This window comes from Rattus rattus, chromosome 3, assembly GCF_011064425.1.
Source record: "Rattus rattus isolate New Zealand chromosome 3, Rrattus_CSIRO_v1, whole genome shotgun sequence".
Classification (NCBI taxonomy): Eukaryota; Metazoa; Chordata; class Mammalia; order Rodentia; family Muridae; genus Rattus; species Rattus rattus.
In genome coordinates, this window is record NC_046156.1 from 64,291,965 (window position 1) to 64,302,358 (window position 10,394).

The 10,394-nt window shown below is 50.6% G+C and overlaps 1 protein-coding gene across 1 annotated transcript; it reads right to left on the reverse strand.

Moving 5' to 3' along the window:
* Positions 1–1,448: 1,448 nt before the first annotated feature.
* Dcst2 (DC-STAMP domain containing 2) lies at positions 1,449–10,394 on the reverse strand. Its single transcript, XM_032896939.1, has 14 exons — positions 10,133–10,394; positions 9,837–10,007; positions 9,427–9,528; positions 9,043–9,240; positions 8,626–8,691; positions 7,954–8,167; positions 7,452–7,609; positions 6,389–6,553; positions 4,834–5,001; positions 4,629–4,729; positions 3,772–3,902; positions 2,413–2,540; positions 1,772–1,865; positions 1,449–1,683 (listed from the first exon to the last, which is right to left on the reverse strand). The coding sequence occupies exons 1-14, from the start codon at positions 10,392–10,394 to the stop codon at positions 1,449–1,451; spliced, it is 2,193 nt and encodes a 730-aa protein (XP_032752830.1).

Genomic DNA, 10,394 nt, shown 5'->3' on the forward strand with positions numbered 1-10,394 from the left:
GGGTGTGAAATATCCAGCTAATCCTAGCCTTAGGGAAGGGAGGGTTTTGGGCCATTCTTGGCTACATAGAAAAATCCTATTTCAATGTCAGCAAACAATAAATAAACAAAAAGAACTTAGGCTATGGTGTGTGATGGTGTGTGTGTGTGTGTGTGTGTGTGTGTGTGTGTGTGTGTGTGTGTGTGTGTGAGAGAGAGAGAGAGAGAGAGAGAGAGAGAGAGAGAGAGAGAAAGAGAGATAATGGCCTGATGATAAGAGTAAACCTTTAATCCCAGCATTCTACTGAAGCAGATGCATATCAAAGTTCAAGGCCAGCCTGATCTACATAGAATGGAATCCCCAGGCAAATCAGGGCTACATAGTGAGACCCTGTCTCAAAAAAAAAAAAAAAAAAAAAAAAAGTCGCCACATACCTTGCACGTGCAAGGAAGGCTCTGGGTTAGACCCCCTAGCACCACAAAGGAGGAAGAAGAGGAAAAAGGAAGAGGGGTACAAAAAACAGAAGTAGACACAGCAGTGTGTGTAATGCCAGCATTCAAACAGCAAGGACTGCTAAACATTTGAGGCCAAGGCCAGGGATGATCCTACACCTTTAATCCCAGCACTGAGGCAGTAAAAGCAGGTAGATCTCTCAAGTTCTACGCCAGCTGGTCTACACAAGTTCCAGGACAGCCTGGTCTACCCATCCAGACTACATCCCAAAACAAAAAGAGACAATGTAAACTTATCCCTCAGCCACCTGAGATACTCCAGAGACCAGTGCTTTCCCAGGTCCTTCACGCCCTGCCCCTAACACAGAGGTCCTACACCCAGCACAAAGCACACACGCTCACACACATGCCTTTAGGCTTTATTTACCCTCCCAAATACTTTGCATTCTCCAAACTCAAAGAAGGTCACTACTTCCTTGCCTCCCTTAGCATGTGCCTGACTAACCACCAGGTTCCCCAAACCCTAGCTCATTTCTCTCCTTTTCTGTGAAGTCTTTTTGGTTGATTGGTTGGTTGGTCGGTTGGTTAATTGGTCGGTGTTATGTTTGCTTGTTTTGTTTTGGGTTTTTGTTTTGTGCCCCACCCCATCCCCAGACAAGCTTTCTCTGTATAGCCTGGCTGTCCTGGAACTCTGTGTACACCAGGCTGGCCTTGAACTCACAGAGATTTGCCTGTCAGTGCCTTCCTAGACCTGGAACTAATCATGTGTCACTCCACCCCCTACTCTGAGAAGTTTCTATTTTCTTTTTTGAAGAGGAATGGGGGGTTTGAAACACCACTCCCTGAGGTTGGGGATTTAGCTCAGTGGTAGAGCGCTTGCCTAGAAAGCGCAAGGACCTGGGTTCGGTCCCCAGCTCCGGAAAAAAAAAAAAAGAAAGAAAAAAAGAAACACCACTCCCCACTATACACACTGTAAGCTTAAACTGCTGTAGGCAAGGGAACAAACTCTCAGGAAATTCAGTCTCCTCTGCCTCCCATCCCTGTCCTGGAATCGAGGCAGCCTATGTAGATGTGACAGAACAGGTACTGTTCCCACCTGCTTCCTGTTGTCTCGGACTGGGAGCTAGGCTCGTCTGAAAGGTTTGTGCCCAGTGCTTCCTGAAGCTGCTGTCGAAGTTTCAGCTCCTGCTCGGGGGCCCTTCTTCGAGCTGCAGCCAGCCATAGCTGAGGACCCTCCTCATCACTGGAGTCTCTGGAAATGCCTAGGTCAGTGATATCCTGGAAGAAGGGCACTATTCTCTCTACCCCCACACACTACAGCCTCTCCATCCCTGACTCACAGCTCCAGGTCTAGGCGCCCCTGGTTGGAGAGGGGAGACGCACATACAGAACAGGTGTTGTCCAGGAGACGAAAACAGGTAGGGCAGTAGAGACCTAGAGGAGACCAGGAGGGAAGGAGGTTTGAGCTAACCCCTCACACCTTGTGCTCCCTAGTATTTGGCCTTGCCTCCCCTTCCCAGCCTGGAAGGACCATCCTTGTCAAGTATACCCACTAGGGAGCTGCTGCAGTACCCCCTTGCATCCAGGGGAATCGAGGACATTATAGGGGAAAGGAGCTAAATGAAGGCTGTATGTAAACGAGAAGGTGCATAGTAATAGAGCTATGTAAATGAGACTGCATAGTAATAGAGCTATGTAAACGAGAAGATGCATAGCAATAGAGCTATGTAAATGAGAAGGTGCATAGTAATAGAGCTATGTAAATGAGAAGGTGCATAGTAATAGAGCTATGTAAATGAGAAGGTGCATAGTAATAGAGCTATGTAAATGAGACAGTGCATAGTAATAGAGCTATGTAAATGAGACGATAGTAATTGAGGGGTACAGACATATAACGGTACAGGAAAATTCCCTAAAGGAAGGACTGTGGTTGATCATCATGTGCAAATACCAAGAGTCCTTCAGGAATAGGGGTACTCACCTCTGCAGCCTGGGGTACTGCAGGACACAAAGTTCTCCATGCCCCCCTTTTCTTCTGGCTGCCCACAACCCAGGCAATAAGTCTGATGCAACAAAAACCGGCCAAGCAATGGACTTAGGGAAGGGTACCTTAGAAGAAAGGTCACAGAAGCCAAGCTCAGCTAGTGTCGTCTTTCCCACACCCACACCAGCCACCAGACGAGAGGGAAGCCTTCCAGTGCCCTAACCACCATCTTTCTGACTCTAGCCTGTTTCTCCATTGTCTGGCCCCTCCTCATTTCCTTCACTCCTCCCTCTCAAGAACCCTTAGCTCTTTGGAGCCGGAGAGATGGCTCGGTGCCCATCACAAGCACAATCACTTGCTGTTCTTGCAGAGGGCCTGGGTTTGGTTCCCAGCACCTGCATGATGGCTCACAATCATCTGTAACTCGTTTTAGGGGATCCAATATCTTCTGATTTCTATGGGCACCAGACGTGTGCTTAGTACACATAGTACGTACATGCAGGCAAAACACTCAGACACATAAGAAAATCTTTAAAAAAAAAAAATCTTATTCTTGGGTCTGGAAAGGTGGCCTACGTGCAGTTAAGAGCACCAGCTGCTCTTTCAGAGGACCCAGCTTCAGTCCCCAGGATATGGGTACACAACATCTGTAACTCCAGTCCAAAGGGATCTGATGCCTTCTTATGGCCTCTGCCAGCACTGCGTGCATATGGCACACCCACATGCCTGCAGGCCAAACACTCATACACATATAATAAAAACAAATATCTTTTAAAAATAAAACTCCCATCCTTAATTCTCCCTCCAGGGCATGAAAGTTATGGGTTAGATACCTTCTTTGGCCAAACTTCTTCTTCTTCTTCTTTTTTTTAAGATTTATGCATATGGGGCTGGAGAGATGGCTCAGCGGTTAAGAGCACTGACTGCTCTTCCAGAGGTCCTGAGTTCAATTCCCAGCAACCACATGGTGGCTCACAGCCATCTGTAATGAGATCTGATGCCCTCTTCTGGTGCATCTAAAGATCGCTACAGTGTACTCATATAAATAAAGTAAATAAATCTTTAAAATAAAATAAAATAAAGATTTATGCCTATGAGTACACTGTGCCTGTCTTCAGACATGCAAGTAGAGGGCATCAGATCCCATTAGAGATGGCTGTGAGCCACCATGTGGTTGCTGGGACTTGAACTCAGGACCTCTGGAAGAGCAGTCAGTGCTCTTAACCACTGAGCCATCTCTACAGCCCCCTCAACCAGACTTTGTATCACTTGGGAAGCACAAGGACCCATTCTGACCTCTGGCTCTTCATCTGTCTATCACCACCCTATACCCGTAGGGAAACACAATAGACTCACCGGGTGGCTAGCACCTGGAGGATACTCATGTGACCCTGGTCAGCTGCCCGTCGCATCACTGCTCGCTGCACTGCAGCGGGTAGGTTGGTTCGACGACTCAGAAGCATGTTATAGAGGTGGGCGATCCTTTCCTGGGGGGAGGCGGATCAGGGATGGGAATAAGTGACCCCAGTTCCCCCAGAACCCACATCAGGCAGCTCACAACAGGTTGTGACTTCCGTTCTAGGGGACCCAACACCTCTGGCCTCTGGGGGCACCCACAAACACATGGAATACACTCACACAGGAAAAATATGTACACATAATTAAAACTTTAAAAAGTAAAAGAACACTTTAAGCACTCTAGAGGGACTAGAGCAATGGTTCTGTAACTAAGAACACTGGCTGCTCTTCCAGAGGACCCGGGTTCCATTCCCAGCACCCACATGGCAGCTCACCACTGTCTACAACTCCAGCTCCAGGAATTCTGACAACCTCACACAGATATACATGCAGGCGAAACACCAATGCACATAAAACAAAAAGCAGTGATAATAATTTAAATGCCTGTCTGGCAGCCTGACCAGACTCTCTACGTCATCTTGTAGTCTCTGCACAGCAACCGTCATACAGTACACCCGAGTATGTCACACTACCCTGCCACCAAGGGTTTAGCAAAGCCTTGAAGGCATGATGTGCTTCAGGAAGCCCCGATTCAAAGGATATGGTTCCTCCTGTCTCCACCCGAGGGCCTGGTCTTTGCTCTGGGCTCTGGCAGAGGACTAAAGGCTGAGCTGCCAAGGACTTCAATATCCTCAAAGCCAAGACAGCCACCGACTTAGTAGCATCCAAAGCACTGATGGATATGGCTCCCTCACCTGCTCCCTGGAGGGGTAATAGGAGGCACAGATGACACGCCGCAGCCTGCTGACATAACTGCCAAACAGAGTGACGAAGAAGCACAGACCATACATGGTACCTGGGGAGCACAGCACACGGTGAGCACTACCCGCTGCCCAAGGCGCTAGCCACACTTCGGTCCACGCGCTCCCCTCATCCCCTCACTCTTAGTGAGGTAACTACCGATAACGATGTAACCCTTAGCATCTGGTTCTGAGGGATGAAGCGCGCAGCGCCGGGACAATATACTGACGTTGCCTTGTTGTAGAACATCAAAAGCTGACACCAGGTCACGGTAAATATTCCCCGAATAACCGGTCCCTTCCACCTTTATAGACACTAACACAGGGCCTGCAGGGCACAAAGGTACTGTGAGAGACACTCAAGGCAATGGCCCAACCTCTGCCACCTTCTGCAGGGTGGAAAGTAGACAGAACCCTCCATAGGTACCCCTCAAGGTACCCTAAGGTCCGGCCTCTGTCCTAACACCATGATCCGGCTGGCTGGCACTGCTACCATCATCATGACCATCCCAGAACCATTGAAATGTTGGCTGAGAGCTGACAAATTTTCCTTTGTTTTTAAAGACTGGGTTTCACTATGTCACCTCGTCACTCAACCCTACAGTACTGTCTCAGCCTCCCAAACACTGGGATTACAGGTACAGAGCACCACTCTCAGGTTTGTTGTGCTTTACTTTTGGGCTGAGTTCCGTTTTTCCTTTTTTTGGTGTTTACTCATTTGTTATTAGTGCATGAGCATGCATGTGTGCATGCGTGCGTGAGTATGCATGTGCACACCTGTGTACACCTATGCGTGTATGTGTGTGCATGTGTGCATGCATGAGTATGTGTGTGGATGCCTGTGAGCATGCATGAGTGTATGTGTGTGCATGCATGAGTGTATGTGTGTGCATATCTGTGTGTGTGTGTGTGTGTGTGTGTGTGTGTGTGTGTGTGTGTAGCTAAGGTGGTATATATACCATAGCATGTGTTTGGAGGTTAGATGATGATTGGGTGGGGTCAGTTCTCTCTTCCCACATTTCCAAAGGTTTTGAGGATTGAACTCAGACTGAGCCTCTGTGAGAAGTGCGTTACTCACTGAGACACCTTATCTTTGGGTTTATTTTTTTCTTCTGTTCTTTATGTCCTGATGTACAAATTCAGGTTAATTATATTCCTTAGCTTGTGACTTGGTCTCAACCATGGATTAAGGAGGTGCTAAACAAAAAGTCTGACTCTTTTTTTTTTTTTTGGAGCTGAGGACTGAACCCAGGGCCTTGAGCTTGCTTGCTAGGCAAGCGATCTACCACTGAGCTAAATCCCCAACCCCAAAAAGTCTGACTCTTTTACAGTAACCCAGTCAGCAGCCATTGCTCCATTGTTCAGGTGAGCAGACTGAAGCTCTGAGAAGTTAAGCAATTTGTCCTTTGTATGTGGATGTGTGTACTGGGGGTTGAACCTGGGGTATTAACTGTGCTGGGGCTCTGTCTCCCACTCCCAAGCAAATTACTTAAAATCACATCCTGATAAAGGGCAGGGCTGGGATTTGAACCCAGGCCAGTTTGACTTAGAGTTTGTGCCTTTAGCTATTCTGTTATGCTCTATCCTTGACCCAGATAGGAGGCAGAGGCTGGAAAAGTGACATGAGGATTCCAGAGATACCCCCAGGAGGAGCAGCCAGGGACGAGAAGGATGCATGGGGTGAGTGGATGGACACAGGACAGGTGGGCACTCACTGCGGGCTACAATCTCGCCCTGGAGGTAGTACCGGGCCAGATCAAGTATCCAGAAGACGCCATAGTCCAGAAAGACCAGAAGGAGCACAAGGAGGAGATGGCGGGCGAGGTTAAAGGTCTCCACAATATATAAAATCTGTTCCCATCGGGTCAGGGAGAAGGAGCCTGAAGGAGTAGGTGTTCAGAAGTTCCCCAATGCTCCTGCCCACATATCCCAGCCCTTGGAAGGGGCCTGCTCCTACAAGTTCAGCTTGGTTTAACTGTTCACCCAGAAGACAAGGAAAGAGACTGTGAGGACCATGTAAGGGGGAGCACTCGTCAGGGGTAGGGGAGCACTCTTCATGGGTAGGGGAGCACTCTTCATGGGTAGGGGCACTCTTAGGGGTAGGGAAGCACTCTTCAGGGGTAGGGGAGCACTCTTCAGGGGTAGGGGAGCACTCTTCAGGGGTAGGGAAGCACTCTTCAGGGGTAGGGGAGCACTCTTCATGGGTAGGGAAGCACTCTTCAGGGGTAGGGGCACTCTTCAGGGGGGGGGGCACTCCAGGGTGGGAAGCACTCTTCAGGGGTGGGGGAGCACTCTTCAGGGGTGGGGAGCACTCTTCAGGGGTGGGAAGCACTCTTCAGGGTAGGGGAGCACTCTTCATGGGTAGGGTAGGGGAGCACTCTTCAGGGGTAGGGGAGCACTCTTCAGGGGTAGGGGAGTACTCTGCAGGGGTAGGGGAGCACTCTTCAGGGGTAGGGGTTTGATGGTTTATGGACAAGCCTTGCAGCTTTACCTGGGATCATCAGTATCTCATCCCTGGACCCCCTCTGTGCTTGCTTGGCTCCTGCTCCTAGTCAGTCTTCTTTTCCCTATTAGGTTGTCCACCCCTCCTGCCTTCACCTCAGAAAGCCTTCCCAACCTCATATCACTGCTCCATGTCATTCCATGTGTCTTCATCTCAGCACGAAGCCATCCCTCCTCTCTCTAGCCCCTTATGCTCCAAAATACTCAGAGACATACGGGGCTGTGGAAGGCCCAGGCTGCTCCAGAGCCCTTCCTTTCTATCCTCAGCATCCTCACCTGGCTGCACGTAGTGCCTGGCCTCGTGAGAACTGAGTGGCAGCACCGTACGCAGCCCTGCCAAGGAGCGCACTGCCTCCATGTCCAGAAAGCGCCTGGTGATATAGGCGTTGTCAAAATTGTCCCAGTGCAGGTAACCATACCGATAATAGAGGGCTCTGAGGAGAAGAGCATATGAGATTCCTTGCCTCTCTTTTTTTTTTTAATTTTTAATTAATTTTTATTTATATGAGTCTTCAGACACACCAGAAGAGGTCATTGGATCCCATTACAAATGGTTGTGAGCCACCATTTGTAGCTGCTGGGAATTGAACTCAGGACCTCTGGAAGAACAGTCAGTGCTCTTAACCACTGAGCCATCTCTCCAGTTCTCCTTGGCTCTCTTTACCAGACCTCCAGGTACCCCGGGATACCTGCCAGTTCCCCTCCCCTCACCCCCAGGATGCCACAGATGGCCAGCCCTACAGCCCATCTCTCCCACAAGCCCTTGGTAGACCCTCACTGGATGTAGAGAAGTCCAAAGAGCAGAGGCATGGTGTATCCCATCATAGACAGGACCTCCCTAGCAGTGTACAACTTCATGCTGACAGCCTCCTGAAGATCCAAAGCCACCTGGGACAGGCTCCGAGAGGCATTGAGGTCCACAGAGAAGTAGTGGGTGGCTGTCATGTTGAACTCAAACTCACGACGTACCCGATCAAGCAGTTTCATCACGGCTGAGACCAGTGGGGTCAGAGGGGACATGAGCCGGGATAGTTAAGAGGACATAGGGCATGGGGTGGGGGTGTCCAGGCCCAGAAGTTGCAAAACTCACAAACCAGCTAGAACTCCCAGGGCCCAGACCTAAACTAGGAAACAGTGACACCTTCCAGACACACAGCACTAGACTTGGCCTAAGGCTGCTGCTTCATCACGAGTGAGCCATGACCTACGCTCTGGTGGGAGGCCCTGTTCCTCCCGGATTCTGCTCTGAAGTCTGACTTTGATGGGACACCTCCCCCACGCGCCGGGCCTCAGTTTCCCAATCAGCTCAACTGAAACATTAGTCTGGGTGACCCTGCAAAGTCCTTCCCTGCTCTTGGATTCTCACGTGTGGACAGACCAGGAGACATCAGCTGCCAGTGGCCACGGTAAGACAAGAGCACTGGTAGTGGGGGCAGAAGGGGTCACTTACGGGTCTTGATGGTCTTTCGCAGAAACTGTTGGAGGTACATGGGGATGACACAGAACAACTGGACCACTGAGAGGCAGGGGAGCTCAGGGTCAGGAGGCTCAGCCCCTGCCTGCCCACCTCTGGAAACTTCCTCTCACGGGGCTCTCTCAACCTTTTGCCTTTCCCATCAATCTCTTCGTTTGCTAACGGTTTTTGACCTTTCTCTACTGTGCATCTATCTTTCTTAGCATCCATAAGTCCTTCTTTCCTGCTCACCTTTCCCTCTCTGACCCCAGAATCCTCATGGGCTCAACACTCAATGCCCCTTATATGATCCCCTGTGCCCACCCTTCTGACTGATCCTGGGTTCTCACAGACCCCACAGCGCTTCACTCCCCACGTCCATGCCTCCCTGCAGGGAACCCCTGGCTTTCTCACAGTTGGCAAGTCCACAGAACACCAGTTTGAATGGCAAGAGCACATAACACAGCTGATGGAATCGCGGCACGACCTTCATACAGTTGTCCTTGGCATCATCAAACACCCGAGCACATTTTATGTAAGGGTTGCCCAGCTCTGAGTTGCACACATCGCCAATATGAAGGAGCCAATACCACATGTTCTGCAGGCACCTGGCTGGGGACAGCTGTTCCATCAGTACCGGCCTTTTTCAGTGACTTGGGTAACACCAACTAACTCCCCAGAACTGGTCAGTGGTCAGATGTACTGTGTATGATGAGACCCAAGCAGGCCTGGAGAGGCACTAGGATAAGGAGATTGGGGGCATTTTGACCTCCCAAACCAAACATGTAACACACCTACCTATATGTTTCACGCCATCTATGACAGACCGGAAGAACTTGCGTACCCGGTCAGCCACCACTTTGGCCTTCTGGGCAATAGCTTTAATCTTGGTCAGAGCACCTGAGGACAAAGGGCAACATTGCTTTAGGCCTCTTCCAACTGGAGCTGATTCTCACCATTTCCTGGGGGGAGGGAATAAAAGGGGGCGGCTATCAGAGCAGTTAGGGAGTCTGGGTGCTGGGCTGTGAAAATAACCAGGTAGAGGAAGAGGCTGGAGGGCAAGGGGAAGAGGATTTAGCCGGACTAGAAAGTGACTTTCCAGGTCCAGCCCCTCTTAGGGTGGGACACAGTCCTAGCAGAAAGCTATTAGGCTGAAGGAGAGAAGACCTGCCGGGTGGGAGCCCCTGGTAGGCAGGGGTGGGCCTTACTGATGAGGGGCTGCTTGGCCCGCTGTAGCACTTCAGCTGTCTGGTTCAGTGCCAGCTCTGCCCCACAGGCCACAGCTTCGCTTGCCCGGGTGAAGTTGCGCAGGGTGTTGGCACAAGGCCCTTGGAGCACCAGCCCAAAGGCAGCCACCAACAGCAGCAAACGGCTCTGCTCTACGGAGACAACTCAGTTACAGAGCAGGACCCCCAGCCGCAAGGCAGCCATTAATCCTTAACGTGAGTTTTTACAGTACTTCCCTCCCTACCCCAGCCCAGCCCTGCCCTGCTCCCAGGCTCACTGGAGAAGACCTGAGGAAGCATCAGGAAGACAGAGACCCGGACCTGGCGAGAGAACCCCATGCCCAAGCCAAGGAAGGCAGCCAAAGTCACAGTGGTCACCAGGCAGCCAAAGGGGCTGTGTCCTTCTGCTAGAAGCTGCAAGAGCCCATAGGCTGTGGCCAAGGACAACCCCAAGGTAAAGCCACAGGTACTTCGGACCACAGCCCGTGCTATGCTGGACTTCTCCTCCCCAGCGGGCCATTCTATATCAGTTTTGACCAT

What these genes read in the sequence shown, in the direction of transcription:
- Dcst2 (XM_032896939.1), bottom strand. Translation starts at nt 10,394, where the DNA reads ATGGTCAAAACTGATATAGAATGGCCCGCTGGGGAGGAGAAGTCCAGC. An exon ending in GCTTCCTCAGGTCTTCTCCA is followed by an intron (nt 10,008 to 10,132) that starts GTGAGCCTGGGA and finishes TTGTCTCCGTAG; the next exon opens with AGCAGAGCCGTTTGCTGCTG. An exon ending in AGATGGCGTGAAACATATAG is followed by an intron (nt 9,241 to 9,426) that starts GTAGGTGTGTTA and finishes AGCTGTCCCCAG; the next exon opens with CCAGGTGCCTGCAGAACATG.